The 24,695-nt window shown below is 39.5% G+C and overlaps 1 protein-coding gene across 1 annotated transcript in view; it reads right to left on the bottom strand.

Moving 5' to 3' along the window:
• Positions 1 to 24,695, bottom strand: part of NYAP2 (neuronal tyrosine-phosphorylated phosphoinositide-3-kinase adaptor 2) — a 243,087-nt gene that overhangs the window by 97,521 nt on the left and 120,871 nt on the right. The window contains exon 3 of the mRNA XM_068543754.1: positions 7,686 to 8,780. Coding sequence (XP_068399855.1) covers positions 7,686 to 8,780 — 1,095 coding nt within the window. The remainder of the gene's footprint in view (positions 1 to 7,685; positions 8,781 to 24,695) is intronic.

Consider the following 24,695-nt stretch of genomic DNA (forward strand, 5'->3'; position numbering starts at 1 on the left):
GATATTCCAAAGTGAATTTCGGAGGGTTCTGAAAAGGTTTTCCAGCCCCTTCCTAAGTTGATGGCAACCATTAAGTGGTCCATGCTATTTAGGTACAGATCCAGCTTCCTTTTATCCAGCAGATATCTCTGGGAGTGATAACAGTATGAGCCATTAGAGTTTTTGATGGTAACTGATATATTTTAATGGCAATTGGGAGGGGAAAGAAATTAGGGAGACTGGTCAAGTATAAAGTATCATTAAGACCAGAAACTCTGAAGCCAAATAAACTGGGTCCAAGTCTCATATTTACTCCCTATGTGACCCTGGGTAAGCTGTGCCTCAGTTTCTCCCATCTTTAAAATAGCAGCGTTAATATCACCTGCTTCCACGTGTTGCTATGAGGGTGGAATACAAGCAAAATGCTTAGAACCGTGTCTGGCATAGAGTAAATGGCATAAAAGTAAGTACTGATATATGCTCCTATTGTTATGGGAGCATTCTGAAGGAAAAGCTTGGGGCTGCATTCTTTCCCCAGGACCTTACCACTGCTTCTTGGATGAATTCCACTCTGGGCTTAGTTGGACTTGAAATTGTTTCTGAGGCAAACCTGTTTGCGGCAGAAGCATTTTCCAAGAATCTCATCACCTCATTTCCCCATTAGCATTGTCAGCTCTAACCACTGAGACCCTTGGCCCGGTCACGACAGTTAGACCTCCTCCTTGCTTTCCTCACTCCTTCCAGCATCCCACAAGGAAGACTCCCATTCTCTTGTATTGCTCTCCGGCATTGGCTAGATCATGGGGCCGGGTATCCTCTCTCAACAGCACGCCCTTGTTCTGCATCATGGCTCCATGTGGGGGCTCCACCCTGCTCTGGCTAGTCCTCCCACTTAAATGACCTGGACCCATCTAAACAGACCTCTGGGGTAGAAACTGCCGTTGGCCTGAGTCTCACGTTCCCCTGCCTGTCTGAAAAACAGAAACAACTCCTGCCTGAAGTAGTTCTTACCAGTGGTTCTCAAATTTAAGTGTTGAGAAATTCTGATGAAGTAAATGACACAGACCTAGCATGACTAAGAGGAAGGTTATAAGAACAAGAATGGACGTTATTCACACATTGCCCACCATATGATACAATGTTAAACTCTCAAGGTCTCCGGAAGAATCTTGAGGTAGTGAAATACTTTTCCCTGCTGATCCAACCAGATGACCCTGAGGGTTTTCTTGCAAGTTGCCAACTAATCAGTAGCTTACTTAAGGAAAGAAAAACAACATTCACTCATTTCAAGTTATCTGGGTTTTACTCTTTCCCCTTCCTCTTCTTTCTCTTATACAAATTCTGTTTTTGACTTTGTTAGATGAAAGCAATGTGTTATAGGTTTCTCTTGCGCACAAGTAAATGGTGTTGCTAATATTTAGCCGTATACCCCTGAGTTACTGTTAGATAATAGGCATAAATACTACTGGGGATTGCCCTTAAAAAGTCAGGATCCCAGGTCCAACCTCCAGGATTTCTCATTGAACAAGTCAGTCTATTGTAAAGCCCAGGAATCTGTATTTTTAACAATAAGCAGGTGAATATAATGCAGGAGGTCCTCTGCCCGCTGTGGTTTGTTTTTTAATTTTTTTGTTTTTGGCTGCATTGGGTCTTTTTTGCTGCCCGTGGGCTTTCTCTAGTTGTGGCTATCGAGAGGGAGCTATTTTTCGCTGCGGTGCGCAGGCTTCTCATTGCAGTGGCTTCCCTTGTTGCGGAGCACGGGCTCTAGGCGCGTGGGCTCAGTAGTTGTGGTGCTCTGACTTTGTTGCTCCGCGGCATGTGGGATCTTCCCGGACCAGGGCTCGAACCCTTATCCCCTGCATTGGCAGGCGGATTCTTAACCACTGCGCCACCAGGGAAGTCCCACCCACTCTGCTTTGAATGACCCAAGGATCTTCCCTGGAGCATGTCCCCGGCGTCCTGGCCTGAGAGCATCCTCATAACCCAGGTGCAGGCTCAATTTTCCTTCTGAGCTACTAGAAGGAGTCTTGCTAAGGCAGAAACCAGTCTGAGGCCACAGTGTGGGACTCAGCAGGAAGGCAAGCAATAAACAGCAGGAAAAGAACCTGACAAGAGTCATGGTTTTATTTAAGAAATTTAGCAGAACCTATAGGCCTTGGTCTTGCCAGGCCTTCTGGAATCCTCCTTGTCATATCCTCTGAGATCTCTTCAGTTATTCTGGGTGTAGCTCAACTCCTAAATGCCTTTGAAGGATCTGTGTGTCCCAGAGGTTCAATATCCTGCCTCCCCCCAACTCTGGCCAGGTGGCTTCTACACCACACGCCCAGAAGTTCTGCTCAAAGTCAACATGCTTGGCAGTGGGCAGTCACGGGCTGAAGGCTCACCCATTCCCCACAGCAAATGAAAGAGCCAGACTCCTGGGCTCTCTTCCCTGCCCATCCCCTTTGCTTCTCTGTCCTACCCACTCCTTGTCAGTCTCTGCTTTCGTAGGAATAAAAAGGAGAGAAAGTAAAGTCCTTAGCTAGTGCGCTTGCTAGATTTTACTGAAAAAAATGATTTTCAATAGGTTAAACAAAAAGTGTAAGTTCTCCTAAAATAAAGTAACATTCGTTCCATGTTTCCCAGGACAGCTTAGTTCTTGGGAAGTGAATATCCCTGACCATCTCAGACATGGGTCCAAGAACTTCATCCAAGACTTAGTAAATGGATTCAAGTGGCCTTTGGAAGTCAAGGTCACAAAGTCCCTACCCTGAAGTCACACACTTGAGTTAGATGAGAGGCTCCACAGACAAGTTTGGGTATCTGGTTTCTTGGTCCACAACTGATTAATGGTGTGATAATACAATACAATAAGGAAAAGCGTGAAAGGAGAATAGGAAAGAAGGGGAGGGTGCATCAATAGAACTACCTGGGAGGCAGGAAAACCACGAGAAATAGACAGAAGAATTTAAGTGAACTTAAATGGTAGAGCTGTAGAGGGCTAGTCAGCTATACAACCTCAAAGAGCCCTCCTGAGGACACCCCAGTATCACAGTTAATCTATCAATGCTGTCACTGCTACTAAAAATGACAGGACAATCAATAGCCACCCCTGTGTGAGGCCTCCCCTGTTCAGGTCACCTTGATGGACACTTCATGTGCGCTAGCACATAGTACACACACAGTGACGATCACAACAGTGACCCTGAATCATAAAGACGGCTACGTGATGTTAGCATACCCTTCCTTTTCCCCAAAAGTGGGATACTATACACATACAGAAATGTGTTTCAAGAGATTTCCTTCCAAAATCATTGTTTTTTCAATTTAAAATTATTTTTTAATTAAATTAGTAAGAGTAAGTTGGATCAGTTGCTTCACCAGCAATGCCTAATATTTTAGGCATCGCTGGACCTCAAGTTACATGAAAACTGAGACAGGTATGTGTGTGAGGGCATGGGGGGCATGGGGTAATTTTTTGGTTTTATTTTGTTTGTTTGATGGTTGCTTTGGGTTGTTGTCTTTGTGTTTGGTTTTTGTTGCTGCTGTTGTTTTTTAAGAAAGTGAATGGAAAGGCAAAGTTTACATCTGATTCCCAACTGTGTTTCATCAGACCTATAGGACACATTTATATCTATAATTGTAAAAATGTAACATAACACCTCAAAGTCTTAAATAGGAGTCTTTTTAAAGGGCTGAAAGATTTAACAGCAGAAAATCGTGTATCTCCATTAATGTGGAATATTATTGAGTATGATGAAGGTCTTTGGCAATGCCAACCCACCATTTATATATATATATATATATATATATATATATATATATATATATATATATATATATATATACACACACACATATATAGATATATGGCAATACCAGATGAGTGAGCTTGCATCTTTTTTTTTTCCTTTGATCCTTCTTTGGTCCTACTGTGTTTTGGTGCTTCTTCTCTGGTTCTCTGTGTACCTTTGTATGTGCTTCATATGTTGGCACCTATATTTGTTTATATGTCCATTTGACCTGATGTGTGCATTGTGTGTGTGTGTATTTTTCTTGGTGCCTCAGTTTTTTAATTAGTCTTTTCTCTTTGATGTTTCATGTTTCTTTCTTTTTTTAATTTTCTCTTTAAATTTTTCCACTTTTAACTTTTCTATCACATTCTCTCAAGTATATTATAAAATTTAATTATATCCTTCATTATGCCTTGTACATTTTCATAGAAACATACATTCATGCATTTATATTAAATACAGGCTAAACTTTATTTTTAAACTATTTCTTATTTGACGGGATGAAAGAGTTTTTTCTCACTTGATTCTGGCTAATAATTTCTATGATTCATGGCTCTTGATTTATTAAAATAAAATAATTTCATGGCCCATTCATGACTTAGGTATTCTAAAGATTCCAACCAAAGGATATATAAAATAAAAATGTGTAAAAGGAAGATAAAAATGAGAGGTAGAACATTATCATTTGAGTCTCCAAATTCACCACAAAACATATTTGTACTTCACCTACTTCTCATATAGACACAGAAATTTACAGCAATAAAATACAAGTTAATCACTTCTTACATGCCTTATGTCCTCTATCTCTCTGCACAAATTTAAAAAATATTAATAATAACCAAGTCAACTAAATTTATTATTGTTAGTACACTCATATACAGTTAAACATAATAATGTCACATCAACTAGGAAAAACATGCTTCCTAGAACAATTAATATGGAGGCTGTATTTAGAAAATGGTGAAGCAAAATGAAATTGATTCATGGTCTACCACTATTGTCTTATTTTATCTCTTTCCTATTTTGCAACACCCATCAATAATTATAAGCCTTTAAGATATGAAATTATTAAATTAGGTGTATCTTTTATAGATTATTAAAAATAAAAGTTGAAGGGATAAATTTTATTTGACATAGGTTTTTAAATTAAAGTGGAAATATTATATTTGCTTTGAATTGAATACCAGAAAACTTGAAAAATTGACATTTCCAGTAAATCTAGAGGGGTATGGAGCACAGAAATACCAGTCTTACTTTTATCTCTGAAATATTAAAAAAATGCCAAATGCGACTCAGGGGTCATGAATGTTATACTACTTCATATCACTTATCTTGTCCCTTTGTTATCAGCAGGTGTCTACGAATCCTATCTGTCAAGAGTGGAGGGGATAGTTGTATCACTGAGTGTACTGCAGCAGTAATTGTAGGTTAACTTTCAATTATCAACAATTTTGGATCTACATTTTGGATTACAGGAAGATTCTGAGAGCCCCTATGATTCTGTTAACATCAGATAGTGTTTTTCTATTTTCCTCCAGAATCAAAAGTAAATGGCATTGGCTTATTCATTAGAAACACTATGTGCATTTTTCCTCCCTTCCATTTGTGTAAAGTAAAATATTGGAATTCATGAAACCCAGGGCATGACCTTCCTCTGAAGGGTTGATACACAGTTAATAGCACATGGGAAGGAATTTAATCCTTGGATCCCTAAAAAGCTATAAAGAACCTAGATCACTTCTCCATGTACAAGCTTGGTTTTAGAAGCACATAAAGCTCATTTTGGAGTCGAATGGAGAAGTCTGTGACATATAGCACATAGACTGATTCTAACAGATGGATTTTTCTTGAAATAACTTCATTAGTTAATCACTTTTTTTTAACATATACTTTTTCTAGCTAACTGGTATAGCTGCCAGCTGGAGCTGCTAAGAATCCTCCAAAGAAACTGGTAGGTAGGGAGAATATTGGCTAATTTCACCAATTCTTGGATGAAACTTCTACTAATTTCATACTAACCATTACGTATTTTGAGAGTAAAATCTTTTCCTTTATTTTTTTTCAACTTTTTCCAAAAACCTTACTCGATCTGAGTTTAAACCAAATCAATCATATGGAAAAAACTTTCAATTTTAATAAATTGTCTAGATCAGAGTTTCCCATACTTGACGCTATTGACATTGTGGATGAGATAATCCTTTTTTTTCTGTTCTTTGCTTTTTTTAAAAAAATTTTTGGAGCAGGTTGTCCTGTGCATTGTAGGCTGTTGAGGAGCATCCCTGGTCTCTACCCACTTGATGTCAGTAGCACCCCCAGTTGTGACAACCAAAGATGTCTCCAGACACTGCTGAATGTCCCTGGGGGCAAAATCACCCCAGCTGAGAACCACCACTCTAGAAATAGGAGGTTCCCAGTTTTAATTCAATTTTTAAAATAATTTCAAAAATATTTTAGTGTATTCATGTATGTATTTAATTCGAGATATGTCTAAAATATGAGACGTTTTTGCCTTTCAGTCAGGTAAATGAAATGTTTTTATTGGGGAGGGAGGGAGTAGAGTTATTTAAGTGGTTAATGCTTTCATAAATCTCTCTGGTTAAAGAGAAAAAAAGACAAGATAAATGGCTTTTAACTACCAATGAATATTAATTATCTAAGGAGTGTCATCAACATCTTCCTCAGGCATGTTGAAGAGTTCTTTTCCTTTAAAGAAGGTACTCAATGTAACTGTATGAGTAGAAAAATAAAATCCTGTGGTGGGATCATTTGAGATGTAAGTGATTAATTTTCAGCTTAGGTGCCCTAAGGCATTTTTAAATAAAGGAAAGCAGTGTAATTTAATGAAATGAACACTGAGAAAACTGGGATCTGTTTTGACTTTACCATATCATTAGGCAGTGATTTGGGGCTCACAAAAGGATTAGCCATTCAGATAGAGACATTCCCTGGCCTTTGAAGTTCAGGGGTACATATAATGTTCCCCTCCTATTTATGACTTAGTGATCTTTCTGTAATTTACATATTGATGGCTATAGGAAGAGTACCATGGGAATAAGATGCTAATTACCAACGGTTTTAAAAGGGAAATAGTGAGCCTATTCTAGCTTAGCAGAAAGGTAAGAATGTAACAACATGAAGTATGTGGAGAGAATCATTCATTGTTTTTTAAAAAAGTAATGATTCTATTCGAATTGCTTTCTTTGCAGCTAAGGCTTTCTAATACAGATTTGTCCAAGCAGGCTTTTAATACAAGATAATTTTAACACTTAACCAATTCCATGTTTGAATGCATAATTTCCCCCCCAAATCGAGACATGTACCTAAAAATTTTATAGTGATCTGTTTTCTTTATTAGTTTCCCAGAGCCCCTGAAGAATTTAGATCTTACACTTTATTTTAAATTTAAAACTGATTCTTTTTAATATGTTATATTGTGCAGACCATCACTTGTAGTTCTCTCAGAATGTACTATTTCCTATTTTTTTTTTTTTTTTTTTTTTTTGGTGTCTTAAAAGTATGACACAAATTTATTACTTTACAATTCTAGAAGGCAGAAGTCTGAAATGGGTTTCACTTGCCTAAAATGAAGCCTGTAGGCCGGGCTGCCATTCGTTCTGAAGGCTCTAGGGGAGAATCTGTTCCCTTGGCTATTCAGTCTTCTAGAGGTTTCCTGATTTCTTGGCTCATGGCCCCCTCGTCCATCTTCAAAACCCGGAGGGTACCATCTTCAACCCTCTGACTCAGACTGCCCTGCCTCTGTCTTTCGCTTTTAAGGACCCCTGAGAACGCGCTATTTCCTTTGATATGGCAAAAGCAAAATCACGCATCTTGAGACTTCAACTAAAAGGACCAACTAGCACTACTACGTGCCTTATCTGTACATCACGGGGTTCACTGCCCTCAAGTCACAAAGGAAAGCGTCTGTGCACTTACTTTCGGCAGGTTCTTTAGGGCGGCGGCCGCTGGACGACTTCCTCAGCAGGCTGCGTCCCGAGGTAAAGAGGCTGGTTAGTTCTTCCAAAGGACTCGTGGGTGTTCTGGACCGGGAGCCGCTCGGAGCCGACCCGTAGGTACTGACCGAGGCATTGACCATCTTGCTCCCATCTTGCGACACCGGTCTGGGGGTCAAATGAGGCACTGATGGAGAGCTCCTGGAGAGGCTGCCTGAATGCACGGCGTCGTAGGGCGGGGGCCTTTTGAGGCTGAGCGGGGTCAGGGACCTGCCCATGCTGACGGGTGACGGGGAGGCGGAGTGACTTTTGGGGTAGCCGTGGGGAGACTGCGTTCGGTATAGAGTGGAAGGCGGGGGAGGGGATGAGGAGAGACCCGAGGCCGCAGGAACGGGTCCCAGGGCTCCGGCCTGGTCTTTCTCCAGTTTAGGGTGGCCGGAGGCCTGAGACGGCAAGGAGGATGGTGACGCCCCGACCTGCTGTTTCATATAAGACACGTTTTCCAGCACAGGAAGCTTTGTGACCTCCAGGGGGGTGAGCGGAGACTCGTCAGAGTTGGGGGAGCACTGCACAGGGGCCGGGGGGAACACCAGCAGCGGGGGTCTATGAGAAAGCAGGTTGGGAAAGGGCGGAGGGATGTCACAGAGCAAACCCTTTGGGGTACATGGCACTGAGGACTTGGCCAAGTCCAAGTCAGGCACCGTGGGAGTAGCACACTGCGAAGAACAACTGTGATGGTCAAGGTCACACTTTGAGTCTTGGCCTAAGTCGTCAAAAATGGGGTATTTCATTTCTTCGTAGACGGCCTCACTCTGGTCGTCATCGTCTTTCCGGAAGTCTCTGAGGATGTTCCCCACCATCTCAATGTACACGGGTTCCTCCTCCTCGGGGTCCCCTGAGGGGCTGCTGACCTGGGAGAGGGAGGAGTCCCGAGGGAGTGAGGTCCTCCGGGGCACGTGCTTCTTGATATACGTTTCGTCAAAAGATGCGCTGAGCTGAGTGTCTGGATTCCGTTTTGGTTTTGGAGGAGGAACCTTCTTTGAATATTCATCACTGTGGGGTCTTGGTTTGGCTGACACTAAAAGAAGAAGGAGAAAAAAAAAAAAACACATAAAATAGATGAGTACAATAGGAAAGCTTTCAACTATGACTTTCAGGTGGATTTACTACTCTAAACATTTGAGGGGAGGGCTAATGCTTCGTTTCAAGCTGGAGACGTAGACTACAAATCCAACAAAAGTCAAACATTTCCATATTTAGAAAACTATGATGCAAGAACAGTAGTAATATGTATCTTCAAACTAATATAAATAATCCAACACTGATAAATGCATTAAGACCAGGACTTATTCATCCCTCTGTCTTAGAATTCCTAAATAGAAACTTCAGATGACACAATTGGATAAAAACAATCACACATTTCATAAAAATCAACTTCTAAGAATTCAGCAACAAAGAAACTTAGGGGAAAAAATCTAGAGTTTCTATTAGTACAAATGGTTACAAAAATACCATGGGGACTGAGCCCTTTAAATGATGTGGCTATTACACATGATCACATCTTGCTTTTATTTGGGATAAAAATGTTCCAGCCTGCTGGACTTAATCTCTGTCTTGGTTCAGATAAATAACTTTTATACAGATGGGTCTGATACTTCAGGGGAAATTGATGTGAACATTTTATGAGGCTAGACAAGTTAATCTCCAAATCTCCAGGTATTGTTGATTATGGTGTATTTGTCTGTTTTAGTTCATAAGATATCTTATGATATCCCAAATGCTGTCTTGGAGTGAATTTATTGCCCTGACACATCAGAACCCCCTAGAGAGTTTTACAAGAGAATAATCCAGAGAATGATGTGTAAGCTTCAAGAATAACTTCTGGAAACTCACAACAGATATGCATACAAGTACACCCCACAGCCTACGGGAAGCCCCCCTTGTAATGGAACATAAACTTCTGACTCCATCTAGTAGGCTGGAACAGGCTGGCAACGTGTCTGTGACTGCAATCAATTGTTTAGCATGCAGGGAAAGTACTGGAGTCTTGATGTTATCTCATTATCTCATTGTGCTGATATATGATTACAATGATTATCATTTTTATGCAATGTGGCAGAATGTAGTTGCTTGTGGTTAGTGGTAGCATATAATGTAAGTTGACGGTATAGCTTATAGGTGTACACCTATGAGAAAAGAACAGCCTTCTCTATAATTTGCAGCTTGAAGGGAGGAGAGGTCTCAAGGCACAAACCAGGAAACACCCCAAATTTTCTGCGTCTTTTTTTCAACTAGCAAAACTTATGACACAGGAGCTTTTCTAAAACTTACTATAGGAGAAGCAAGTGCTTAAAGATTAGTTAGGTGGCTGCTTTATGCATCAATCATGCCTTCAGAGAAAGAGACCCCATTAAATATTCTAGCAGTGGCTATATCTTTTGCTTTTCTAGGTCATTCCTGCTTTCAAATATTCTGCTCCATTGTACCCATGGTGATGGTTTCACTCACTACAATCAAGCAGCTTGTTGAAGGGAAGTTTCTTAATGTATGTCGACTTTTCCTTAACTTACAATAGGAAAAAACTAGATGCCATTTTACAGGGGGATGATACAGCAGTAGAGCCTTTTAGTGTCAAAAGGGAAAAGCCTAGGGACATAATGGAATGAAAACTATCCGGATAATTCTTTAGGCGGGACCCAAGGTGACCAATAGCTCCTCTCTATATCTCCTACTGGTCATAAATTTTTATTGGTTTTGAAATCTACCATGCATGTTAATTTTCATATGATTCAAATAGGTCATCAGATTACATACAAAAATCGGAGCCCAAATAAAGTAAACCCATAAATTAATGAGTGAGATTGACTTAGAACTGGAGGGAGTTTGAAAGAGCCAGGACTTAGAACAAAAATCCATCCAGATTATTCTTCTGAACTTGTTTCCTGCCATGCTCCACCTCAGTGTGTCATCCTAGGCTAAGTAACTCACACTCTAGGAATATCTGCCACTGACTATTGAGTTCTAGGAGCTGGATGGTGTGGGAAGTAGCAAGGTGTTCTGTAAATGGAGAGTTAACCTAAAGCTAGGAATGAATGTGTGTCCATGAGCTGGATAACTTCATTATATGCTTAAAATCATACTTAGAATAAGGTTTTCATTTTTTTCTGGTTCCTAAATTATAATTCACTGCCTTTTTCTTTGACCCTTCCCTAAACATAGACTTGGGTTGTTGTACGGACAGAAATAACAGGACAGGCAGAGCCCAAGCCTAGGTAGCAACACTGCATTGAGGGAAGACCATAACCCAGGATTCCCAGGAAGCTAGAGATCAGTGGTAGAGCTGAGAGTGACATGATATTCAGGGAAGCAGCAGCCTCTTCCCTGGAACCAACATCCCTCTTCCCACATAGATTAGAAGACGGCCTTTGGAATAGGCAAGACCAATGTTTGGGTTGCGCTCAGAATATGCAACTTTGTTTGCCAAAAGATCAGAAAAAAATGAAATAAAGACCCGCCATATCTATGAAATGTGGAAGAAAGAAAAAGGCTCTATTCTAGAACACAACATAGTTAGAATTAAGGTAACTATTCATTATGAAGAAATTTCGAAAATTTATTTGCACTGTTAGGACAACTTCAGTACCAAACCAAGTACAGGTATTATCTGACGAGGGGGATTAAGTATAATATGTGACTCTTATGATGACTCTGAGGTAATCAAAATTGACAGTTGCTATGGACTGAACTGTGTCCCCTCCACAAATTCATATGTTGAAGTCCTAACCCCCAATGTGATGTTATTTGGAGGTAGATCCTTTGAGAGATAATTGGGTCATGAGGTCATGAGGGCTGGGTCCTCATGATGCATGAGATTAGTGCCCTTATAAGAGGAGTCACTGGGGTATCTTCGTTGTCTTATTCTCTCCACCCTGTGAGGACATAGTGAGAAGGTTGCCATCTGCAAGGCAGGAAGAGAATTCTCACCAGAAACTGACTATGTTGGCACCTTGATCTTGGACTTCTGGCCTCAAGAACTATGAGAAAATAAATGTCTGTTGTTTAAGCCACCCAGCCTATGGAATTTTGTTATGTCAGCTGGAGATGACATAGACAAGAGAATACTGATTGAGCCCTATGTAAAGACCCTATAAAGCTCACTCCTGAGCACCCACTTTTTCATCCTCTGGCACTGTAATACTTTAATAAGCTTTGCTACTTGAAGAATTAATTTAACTCTTTCCCAGTCTTTTAAATGTAACTCACACCCTCCCTTGCCCGATACCTCCTCACCCCCTGAAGCACATCACAGAGAGCATATTACAGCTGAACACAGAGATGCTGATCCCAGGTGCACCCAGGAGCATCCTTCCACCACACTGCCTGTTATTCTGATTCTTCTTGATCTGATGCTCCAACTTCTGATTTGTGCCAAGGCACGTGTCATGCTATTTAATTAGACCCATTTTCTAGATGCTCTTTGTTTTCTGTTGTTGTTTGCTTTGGCATATAGACTCCCTGCTCCACTAGGTTTTGTAGGTTCTGCTGCCCACCATCAGAAGCAATTCTCCCGCCAACCTTGCCCAGCAAATCCTTCATTATCTGGGCAAGCTTCTTCCCTCTCCCCTTCCCTGTGTGGTGAAAAGAGCCAAATGCAGGCAGAGTCATATAATTCAAACACATTTTGTTTCCTGCTCCTCTTCCTTTGTATGAATCCAAATTTAAAATGAGAGAACTGAGGATTATTTAGTGAGTAAAGCAATAAGTAAATTACAGCCAATCAGGATGAATAAACAGATTCATTCCTTCAATATTGGGAGACTTTTCTTCCAGGCAATGTCTGGTTCCCATTCCACATCCTCCTTGCAATCTCATGGTTCTCTCTGAAAAGTCAGAGGAGGGAATAATTTCATCTCTAATGAACTGATTTTTCTCTGCATTTGGGACATCATCTGGTTTCACCTTATTCCATGTATTGAGTAAATATGAAATTTTGTTTCAACTGTCATATCTGCTTTGTTTGTTTTTTGTTTACCCAAATAAGAAAAAGTCTGAAATTTTTAGCAACTTTGCCCCGTGATTTATTCTAGTTTAACATCACCCTGGGGAATTAAAAATTAAGGAAAAACTCATGTTTCAAAAGTTATTTCTTTAGAAGGTGCTTAAAAATAGTCTTGATCTACATACATAGATGCTGAACTACTGCTAATAAAAGACAGTAAAAATTGCATTCCAAATTTCAACACTTAACCAAATTCAACCACAATAAAAAGGTGATTTTTATTGCTCTTGAATGAATTTTAAATCATTACCAATAAGTCCAAAGATAGAAGCAATAATCTCTGTTCAGCTCCAGACACAAATTTCATGCTTAAAATAGTATAATGACAGTAGCATTGAATAAGCAGAAAGTGACATTTTTGAAATGAAATATCTGAGCACAAAGGTAATGCATGGCTTTCAGTCATGCCCAGATGATCTGTCTTTCAGAGTTAATTTTGGAAATCTGCCATGTCCCTTGTCAAGCTATTCTTCTGAAATAATATTTTCCATATTAAAAAAAAAGTGTAATGTAAAACCAGGCTTTGGTGTCTGTAAATGTTCTTGACCCAAGAAGTGAAAAAAGAGACAACATCACAGGTGGGTATTTCCCCTGATGGAAAGTCTCTTTGGTCACAGACTCCCAGAATTTGAAGGACTCTTAGAGATTATCCAACCCAAACTCCATATATCACTGATGAAGAAATACAAATGCCTTATCAACTACTTTAAAAAAAACCTCATAATGTCAATTCAATCTTTTATAACTTTTAAAACAAAGGAAAGAAATAAGGGGGGAAAGCTCTGTAATTCATTATTTTGTATATGGCATAAAGTATCATTTTAAAAGGTCTTCTCACCCATGCTTATAGTGGTATTATCACATGGCCTGGTTATAGAGGTATACTTAAAGAGCTCTGGTTATAGAGATATATTTAAACAGGTAATTCAAACTGGGAAATTAAAGTCCAGTGTACAGAAGTAATGGCCACACTCTGTGATACTGAACTGGCTGATTCTAGAAGGTGGGAGACACATTTCCCACTTTCAGCAGAATTGTGCCCACAATAACTCTCTTTTCACAACTCACAATTCCAGAGGTCTGAGCAATATTTTTATTTTCAGTCACAAGCCCCATAATACCATCCACAAAATTCTTCCTTTCTTATTTTATTTTATTTTTTTAAATTAAGGTGTCTGTAAAGGGATGGGAGTTACAAATACCCTTGGTCTGTTTACAGTGGGACCAAGAAAGTGTGATAATGTGCAAAAAGGATCAGATTTGGAATTGTAGTATCTGTGCTGTAATACCATCCTGGATCTGCCAGCAATGAAAACACAGAATTCAGATCAAAGTGTGGATGGAAACAGTGTAAGACACGGAACTGGATCAACACTATGGTCTTAAAGTTGAGTGGGACTGAAAGAGCCTTGGCTTAAATTAGATACAGGGCATTTCTTATGAACAAGAAGAGATGACTCGAAGGGCAGATTTAAGAGCTCAGAGAGCAAAACTAAGAACCACAGAGAACCAAAACTGGGGGAAGCTGGGCCCTAGTCAATAAATTCTGCCCCCGAATAGGGAGAACTGGGCACGTGTGCACAACTGGATTTCCGAATTGCTATGAACCAGTGACTTCTATGTGACTCCCCTCTCTCAAGCTCCTACTTTTTTGAACAAGACTGTACCCTGCAGTATTCCTGCTCCTGACCTGCCAGTCTATGTCAGGGCAGATAAATTGTACTTTTAGTTCAAAGACCTTTGCATATGAGGAATTTCACTCAACGTGCCACATGGGCATTATTTAGATGATGAAATCCTGGATTTCAACCTGATGGTGTAATGCAATGAAACTTTTGGGCAATATTTGCCTACTGGAAATATTGGGACTTGAAGGCAAGTTGTGATAGACAGTCTTCCGAGATAGCCACCCTTAATTCCTTCCTTCCTTGTGTGTTTTCCACCTTTCAATAGGTGGTCTATGTCCCTCTCCTCAAATCAGGGCAGGCCTTGTGACTTACCTTGACCAACAGAATGTGGCAGAAGTGATATTCTGAGTCTTGAATTTAAGAGAACTACAGCTTCCACTTCCTCTATCTGAAAAGCCAATTGCCATGTAAAACCTCTTAGACCAAAAAGCTATGAAGAAACTCAACCTAGTTTTGCAAAGAGGCCACACGGAGGAGAAAGACAGCCCAGGCATGTGAGTAAAGCCTTGTTGGACTTTCTAACCCATCCTGCCTGCCAATTGAATACAGCCAAATGAGAGACCCCCAACCAATGACACATGGAGTAGAAGAACTACCTATACAAGCCAACTCAACTCACCAAATAATAAGTAATAAATTGTTACTGCTTTAAGCCATAGCATTTTGGGTCGGTTTATTGCACAGCATAGATAACTGAAAAAAAAATCCTAAAATTAATTTCCTGTTTTATGTAGCTATCTCATAGAAAACGCTATTGTTATTTTCACAGAACTAGGGTACAGTGTGCACCCTGAGGAAACAGAAAGCGTTCCTACCAGAATAGGGAAATTAAAGAAGTAAGATTGCCTTCTGAGTATTACAAAATCACCACAGGATGATTCAGAGAAGAGATATAAAAAGAGATTACATACTTTCTGGTCAAAAAGACTGGATTGAAATCAGAGGGAAGGTATTAACATATGTAAAGGAAGAACAAACAGTGGGGATCTTTTTAGCCACAAGGATTATAAAACCAGGAAACTCACAGAGCAAAAGATGGTGGACCCTCACAGCAATGCCCAGGGGATCTGGTCCTCTGTTATATCCCTGTGTGGGGCTGGCCCCAGCACGCTGATAGAACCTGAAGCTTTGACCTATATGATTCTTACGAGTCATTCCTTCTCTAACTTCAGTTTCAACACGAAACTTTTTAATAAGAGTGATTTCCAAAATATTATGCATATATTTCACATTAGAAACCAGCAAGGTGGAATTCTGGTTTCATACACTGCTATGATCTGAATGTTTGTGTCCTCCCCACCCCCAAATTCATATAATGGAATCTTAACATTCAATGTCATGGTGTTAGAAGGTGGGCCTTTGGGAGGTAATTAGTTCATGAGTGTGGAGCCCTCATGAAGGAGAATAATGGCCCTATGAAAGAGACCCTACAGAGCTCCCTAGCCCCTTCTGCTATGTGAGGACATTGAAGAGGTCAGCAGTCTGCCGCCTGGAACCTGACCAGAACATGAACGTGCTGGCACCCTGATCGGTACTTCCAGCCTCCAGAACTGTGAAAAATCATTTCTGTTGTTTATAGGTCTGTGGTGTTTTGTTATAGCAGCCTAAAGAGAGACATGTACCCATCTCTTTTGAGCTTGGCTACTTTGACATCTTGGTTATTCTAGACATCTAATGATGGAGTTTCTGAGTTTATAGATTAAAAGTCAATACTTTACCAGGGAAAATTCACCACAATAACACCATTGCATGGGAATCTGTCCAGACAGACAGCCAGCATTCCTAAAGAGACATGACTCTATTTATAAAGTTGATCAAAAATATCCAATTTGATATTTCCATCCCAGGGAAATATCTTGTTTCCCAGTCTCCCCCTGCTCTAGTCATGGGATGCCCTTTAGACATAGCCCACTTGGAAAGAACAGAGAGTGGCTGTATTGCAGGCCTTTCCTTGGCTACACTACTGCAGCCTCTCAGACTCCACCTGCCATTCCAAACTTTACACAAGTTGAGAAGGAATAGAGAAAAGAACTGGAGGGACCGTCTCCATCAGGGAGAGAGACCAGTCTGCAGGGATGATCTCAGTCAGACAGGATGCTAAACTATTAGATTCCACAACTGACAAAAACTCTTTTCTTGATAAAACAGTAGTCAGGCTCTTGAACCTTCCTCTAGGCCTATCTATGCACTTCCCTGTAGAATCCACTATTTGTAATAATCCTGCCAAAGCCAATTTACCCAGAAACCCCCACCCTCAATATCTGATCACCCTTGATATCTGATTGGGTTCCCCATCCTCCACCGTACTCCCAGTGATGTCTGATCATCCTGGCCTGTCTTCAGCAAGAATCCTCTTAGGTCAGTTTAGCCAGAAATCCCCCCTTACCCTTGTGTTTCCTCTTAGTAATTTTCCATCCAATGACTCCCACCCTGCTTCCTAGTTCTAATGATTCCCACTTGCCCCATACTGTATTTGGAATTGACCTCAGTTCTATACTGAGGTCTCTTTTCCCCTATTGCAATAGTCCTAAATAAAATCTAGTTTTACCATTTACTGTCCAGCTCTGGCTTTTGTTTGACATCCCTGAGTTATACATGGCTGGTTTCTTCCTAGCACTCAGATCTCAGCAAAAAAAAAAAAGTCACTTCTTCAGAGACGTCTTCCATGACCATCCAATCAGTACTTAATCACATTGGATATTTCTCTTGTTTGTTTCTCAGTTGGTTTATTATGTAAGCATAATGACTTAAATTTTTCAATTCTCTTTCTCATACATTCCTTCAGATATTCATCCTTCTTCCCTCCATTTTCAAAGTGTTTTAATGAAAGTTGATCTCCTTAGAGTTTTTAGGTGTACTTAATCTTAAAGACTAGTCTTATTTTAAAAAACAACCTAAATAAAACTCCATGTCTACATTACTACAGGTTCCCCAAACCAAAAACTCTCTTGGTTTTATCTATGCATACCAATCACCTCCACATAGTGGTCAATCAAATGATACTTAGGAAGGCCAAGTCAGAGAAAGTAATACATATATTTAAAACTTAGGCATAGCTGAGTTATTAAACCACTGGTTATAACTCTTTATCCCTTTGCCCAAATATTTCGAAGCCATCAGCTTTCCAAGTTCACAGTAGCTATCACTTGCAGCATCACTACCTGCAGAGAAAGGAAGTAAGCAAATAAGTTGATTTCCTGAGCCTTGAAAGGAAAAAATGTGATAACAAAAAAGTAGCCATGGAAAATGCGTGATGCTGAGAACCCAATAGAAGCTCAGTTAATTTAGATTCAACCCAGGAGGATACAATGTTAAAGAAAACTAAGTTGGGAGAAAAATCCGATGAATGGTTGGAACATTTTCCCCTGTCCGTTGGGCAGTCAACTTTGTGGAAGTCAAATCCCTGCAGTTCCATAGATACAGTTTACTGAGGATTATCCTTTGTAAATCTGTTCTGGTTGAGATAGGAGGATAGAAATGTCTGTGATCTTTTAAAGTATCTGAGATCACAGAGGAAGCAGCATGAAATTACAGAACTATAAAACATTTCATTCAATTTCACTGAAGTTGTGTTGATGTGTGCTAACATCTGTAATGAAAATATAGGAAGAAGAGGAAGAAGAAGAAGGAGGAGGAGGAAGAGGAGGAAAAAAGAAGAAGGAAGAGAAGAAGAAGAATAGTTACCCTGTATCGAATGCATTTTTTGGTATCAGGCAACGTGTTTTGGGGAGACTATTTTATTTAATACCTACAACATCCCTAGGAGGTAATGCTATTATAAACCCTGTTTTATGGGCACTGAGATTACATTATAGAGAAATTAAATTACTTGCCCAAGTGGTAGAAACTGGCTTTGAACCCAGGTGATCTGACTCTAGTTGCCATACAGTCAAAGAATAATTTGCCTTTATAGATGATGGTGCATTTTTGTTTTACAAATATATAGTTAAGGGGGTTTTAAACATTTTTTAAAAAAACAGTACCAATACTCTTTCATGAATCAGATTAGCCTGAACTGCAATTCCAATTTAGTAGTTGTATAACCTTGGGAAAGTCAACTCTAACCTTTGTAAGCCTCGTTGAACTCAACTGTTAAGTCACTGTAATGATACATGTTCTCAGGATATTGTGAAGGTTTAAAAAGACACTGACCCGAAGTGTTTGGCATACTGCCTGGGTCATAGGAAGGGCTGAAAAAGTAAAGCCAATATCATTATCAATTATTATCAGTATTCATTAAAAATCTCTCTACGTTGGAAGATATGTAAAGAGAGCGTACGCTTTCACGCATACTTCACATTTATTTAGCACTGAGCTATCAAAATTAATGGCGCCAGTGCCCACGAGCCTACCAGTTCTGGGAAACTGTAAAATGAGTGATTGCCTAAATAAATATAGATTTTATGTTCATTGAACTATGAGATCAATATTTCAGTTTCCTTTGGTATTAGGGTTATATCTTATGTATAGCCACATAATAGAAGTGAACTTATTTTGGAAGATGTAATCCTTCCTTTAGAGATATATAGGCTTTGGAATTTTCTGGACATTACCATTTCGGTGTTGGCACTCTTAGCTTCTTTTCAGCTTAATTTTTTTAAACATGTTTTTTCTTGAGTGAGTTTTAATTTAAAAATGCAATTAAAATCAAAGCAAAAGAGAAAATGTAGGATGGAAGTCACAGCATGTGTGTGGCAATGCCGAAAATTCAACAGATTAACACCTTTTATTCAAACTCTCCTTTTTCCAAACCACAGATATACCCTTTAGGTTTTGCAAAATGACATTAGGAGTGGCTTTCTGTGCTTCAAATTCAAGAAGAGTGTGAGTAGATTCTAAAAAAAGAGAAAGAATATTTCTAAAAGATGAGGTGGCTCATCTCAAGAACATCCTATTGTTTGATGCTCTATGCATGTAATGAGCATGTAGATTGTATAATATTTATGTAATTGAGTTTGGGATATTATAGATATTCCATTATCCCTGTGTAGTCTACCCTCCATCTTTGCAGACTGGGATTGGAAAAGGGAAAGGATTTCTTTTTGTTTGTGTACAATTTTTATTTAACCCTGATGACCCTATAATTCTTCTTTAGCAAGTCCTTTGTACAAGTTCCATATTTACCTTTCTATAAATTCAAATGAGGAAAATGGTTCTATTTGGGACCAGATGGTATGACCCATGCCAGAAGTTCATTGACCAGGAGGAACAGATACTGGTCTTTTTGGGTTCTGAATTCTTAAGGATCACTGAAAACACAGCACAAACTGAAGCAGCATTGGACAATGGGAGAGCGTAAGCCTTGACTTTCGGACCTGAGGCCTCAGAAATCAGCTTTGCTCTCTTATTTCTCCTATTATTTGGCAATTCTGTTCAATCCACAGTAATTTCAGAGCTGGGGTTCCAAACAGGCAGGCCAACAGTGGGCCATGGGAAGTAGCATCCCAGAGGAGACTTTAGCCTTCCTCATCTTGGATAAATTCATGGGCTATATGTGAATCTAGCCTTTTATTACTCAGACGGTATGACGACTGCAGTTTCAGTTTTAGATTTAGGTTTGTTATCTTTTCTTTACAATAAAGTCATCGGGTTGACATGATTTCTGAACCTAAAATGTAAGAAAAGAGAGACATTACGGTTTGCCCAGTCTGTACCGTTCTCAGATTATTGTCCTCAGATTATTCCCTGTGAGTCTTTTTTCTATCTCCAAGTCACACCTTAAACATCTAACTTAAACATCAGCTTGGATTTTGATCTACAAATTAAACTTCCACTCACAGTTGCTTTGCACAATAATAATGGGAATCTAAAGAAATGCACTAATCCTAGTCTCAAAGTGTACTTTCAAACTCAAATTTGAATTTCTATGTGTGTGTGTACACATATACACCTATGTACATGTGTATACATGCACATACATATACATACGTGTATGTATACATGTATATGCATGTATACGTATAGACATGCATATATGTGTGTAAAACATATGTAGCATATATACATTTATGAGTCTATCTATCTAGCTATTCCCTGTACACCCAGAAATGCCCTGCTTTGTGATAATGAAAATGCTTGATCAGATCCTTTACATATACAGTTGTAATTACTATAATCAATTAGCTCTGAACATGTCATGAACTCACTCCCCAACCCTTGCTCAAACCTGGCAATGATGACTTATAATCATTACAATCAATAAGACCTTCCACCACGTGGCTCAAATCTCTTGCTCCAGCCATAGTTTACAGTGCTTGTCGCTTTGAGAACTCGCTGCAGCCACAATGATTCAGTGATTCAGACCAAGACAACGATTCCCCGCCAAGGACTCACTACACCCAGAATGCCCTCCCCAGAACCTTCTCCAACCCTCGCCATCCCCTACTTCAAGTTTAAGTCTTGGTTTAATTTTCACCCAGGGACCTCTTTCCAGGAAATTCAATCTACAAATAATCTCCCCTGGAACCCTCCTCTTTTTTGTGTCCTCATTTCTAGGTGCACGTCTACTGATTGTTTAATATCCTCCTTCTCCCCTAGATAGGAAAATCATGTTTGTTTTCCTCACCTCTGAAGCCCCAGCTCCCAGCACAGTGCCTGTTTTAGAAGAGAATTAAAATTTCTGCAAAGTTACAAAGAAAATGATGTAAACTTTCATAGTGCTCATTCATTCTAAATACTTTTTATTCCTTTCATTTCAAAAATATTTTGCAATGAAGTAGATAAGTGGGTAGACCTTGTCTCATCATCAGACATCTTATCTGTGATCCATGTAGAACGAACTAATCGTAGTATGAGAAGCAGCAAAAGCAGTCCCAATTAAAACAGGAGAAAAATGTGGTCCAAGTTTCTCCAAGCTAAGACGGTAGTTTAGGTAGAGATAAGACAACTACAAAAGAGCTCAGGACCGGGGGTGTGCAAGAGGGGAGATTACGTGAGGAGAAGTCAATCTTGAGCAAGGTTTGGGGTGGTGTCCTGGGTCACTCAGCAGGTACAAACTATATAGAACAAGCACACAGGGTAATTGGGAACGGTGCTGCTGCTTCCATTTCCTGGACTCTGAACGTTCTCAAGTAAATTTGCTCCTACGATGCTATTCAAATAGCACAAAGACCCAAACACGGAGGACAAACTGTTCTCAGCCAATAGGAATGTCGGTGTTACCTTGGAGATAAGGATTCTTTGCAATCAAACCCATGTCCTAAAAACCTCCGACAATCACCCTAAAGTACACAGCACTTAGAGCAGAGAATAAGAGCTTTCCAGTGGGTATGCCGGCACGCTGCTTAAAACAATAACCAAAATTCCAGAGTCACGGAGATAACTGAGACATTGGACACATATGGTAAATGCCCTTAGAATGAGCAGGAGGCCACATGCCCTGGATTTCTCAAAATTTTCCTATGTATTTCTGTGAACAGATTCGAAGGATAAGAATTGTTTTCCTCCTTTATGTATCATTTGTCACACACCCACACAAAGCCGTAGCAGAAACTGTTCTTTCCCCCCCTCCCCGTGAATTTACCATTTAAAGGGGAAACAAAACACATATAATTTCTAAGGATTTACCAGCAAGTGAGACTCACAGCTGACAAAACAAGTAGAAAAAGCACCCGTAATCCAAATTGCTGTTCCCACTCTTTCCTGCCCCACCCTGTCTTCCAGGTCTTGCAGATTTCTGGTGAGTTTTCCATAACCCTCTAATCTTTTCACTAAACTCCAGTTAGGTCCAGAACATTTCAATGACAGGAAGCCAGACTTTAATTAAGTTATGTCTTTTGCATGATACGTTCACTGCCATGAATTTGGAGAAAGCCTGATCCAGACACAGAGCTGAATTAAAGGAAACAGATGAAAAGATGTGGTCCCTCAGTCCAGGACCCAGATGACTGGGGTGAGCAGTTCACGTAATATTTCTAAATAACGTAATGCATGCAACAAGAGAACGATGTATGCAGGCTACTAAAAGAGAAATATTGTTTTATTGTAAAGCAATTATACTCCAATAAAGATGTTAAAAAAAATTTTTTTAAATAAAAAATATAAAAAACTGCTTACCACTAAAAAAAAAAAAAAAAATGATCTTTATATTGCAGCTGTCTAGGTGAACTTTTACTGAGCTCCATCTAACACCCTCTCCCTCACCCATGACAGCACTATCACAGTAAAACTCAGTTGCCTCTGTGCTTGCCTGTGTCCGCCCCGGAATGTTCACTCCATGGGAGCCCTGACTGCCTTCATCGCCTTACATACCCAGCGTCTAGCCCAGGCTCTGGGACATAGCAGGAGCTTTAAGATATGTGTTGAATGAATGATTGTAATGATTCACAACTGGAGATGTTGTGGAGTCCTTACTCACTGTGTTTCGTAATGCCGTACATTAACCGACGCTTGTCTCTCTTTCCACCTTCTTTTCCTACCCGTGTCCTTCTTGCTCACCCTGGTTCTGCCACAACGACCTCCTTTCTATTCCTAATTGCCAAGCATCTTCCGATCTTAGGACCTTCGAACTTGCTCTTCCCTCTGTCTGGGCTGTTCTTCCTCCAGATATCTGCAAGGTTTGCTCCATCACTTCATTTCAATTCTTCTCAAAGGGTTTTCTCTGACCTTCTTTTTATTTATTTATTTATTACTATTTTTTTATTGGAGGAATGATTATTATTGGAGTAGAGTTGATTTACAATGTTGTGTTAGTTTCTGCTGTACAGCAAAGTGAATCAGCTATACATATAACCATTCTGTTAGATTCTATTCCCATTTAGGTCATTACAGAGTATTGAGTAGAGGTCTCTGTGCCATATAGTTGGTCCTTATTAGTTATCTATTCTATATATCTGAAAGAGGCATCCCCCGCCTCTTCACCCCCCTCACCACTGCTCACTTTCTTTATATCTTCATAGTGCTTATCATTCACTACCATCATATTATTTATTTATGTCTACTTGGCTTATTGTCTGCCTCCCCACCCTGAAACATAAACTTCATGATGGTAGGGACTGTTTGTAGGCACTGCTATATCCTCCAGGCCTGCAGAACTGCTTGTCATCTACTAGGTGCACAAGAAATATTTGTTGAATCGGTAAGTCATGAGAAGCCACAAAAAACTTGGGAAGGTACTTCTTTTGTAGCCTGCATCTCTCTCTGCCATCTCGAACTTCTACAGCACATCTGTTCATAGAAGCTGAGCTGAAATGTGTAGACAGTTTTAAAACTAATAAAAAATAAGACAGGATATTAGAAGGGATCAAACAAAAAACAACATGGATGATAATCATTTTTCCTGGCCCTTCCTCCACAAAATCCCCTAGAGTTTTGCTGAGCCGAGTTACACATGGAAAATTCTGAACACATCACAAGTCTCCTTCCAGTCCCGGCTTGCAAGAGTTTCTGTTCCAACTGAACAATTACACCCTCTAAAAATATGCCCAATTATCTGGCTACGAATGTAATATTTTATTGGTAAGAAAGATACCACTTAATTACCCAGATCCTATCCAAATTTTGCAATGATTATGGCCTTTTAAAAGGAACCACGCAGTTTTGGTGAGCAATTCAGCATCCTGTATCGAATGCCTTGGAAAGTGCATTTGCTGGAAGATTGCCCTTGTAGATATGGCTCCCAAGGAAATATCCAGTCTTATATGAAAAGATACATACAACAATCTATATGTAACACAGTGTTGTTTCTGTCATAATAAGCTAGAAACAACATAAATATCCGACACAGTACTGTGCACTTAAATTATGAGACATTATTGCTATATAATGAAGTACTTTGAAAATATAAAAATAATGTGATAATATGTCTATTGACATAGAAAGATGGTCATGTTTACAAAATTATATTTTTGTATATATTGCATACTGTATATTTATTTTTCTTTGACTTGGGGGAGTATGGCTGTACATATATACATATGGAAAAACATATGTATATGTATATGTTTTTCCATATGTATATATTCATATCATAATCAGGTTTCACTTTCAAAATAATTATACTATCATAAAAATGGGGAGGAGAATTTTTTTTAAGTGTACGCTTTCAATTTATATCATGCATTTACAACAGGGCAATATCTTCCTCAAGGAGATAAACACTGGTTCTTGGGGCAGGAGCAAAATATCTTACTCTTTTCATGTATAAAGCACAGATATACATACAGCACATCAACATATATAGAGTGTATCAGTGGTATTAAAATGTCATGGGATGGTGGTTGGTGAGGAAGAATATATCCAGGAAGAC

This window comes from Eschrichtius robustus, chromosome 5, assembly GCF_028021215.1.
Source record: "Eschrichtius robustus isolate mEscRob2 chromosome 5, mEscRob2.pri, whole genome shotgun sequence".
Classification (NCBI taxonomy): domain Eukaryota; kingdom Metazoa; phylum Chordata; class Mammalia; order Artiodactyla; family Eschrichtiidae; genus Eschrichtius; species Eschrichtius robustus.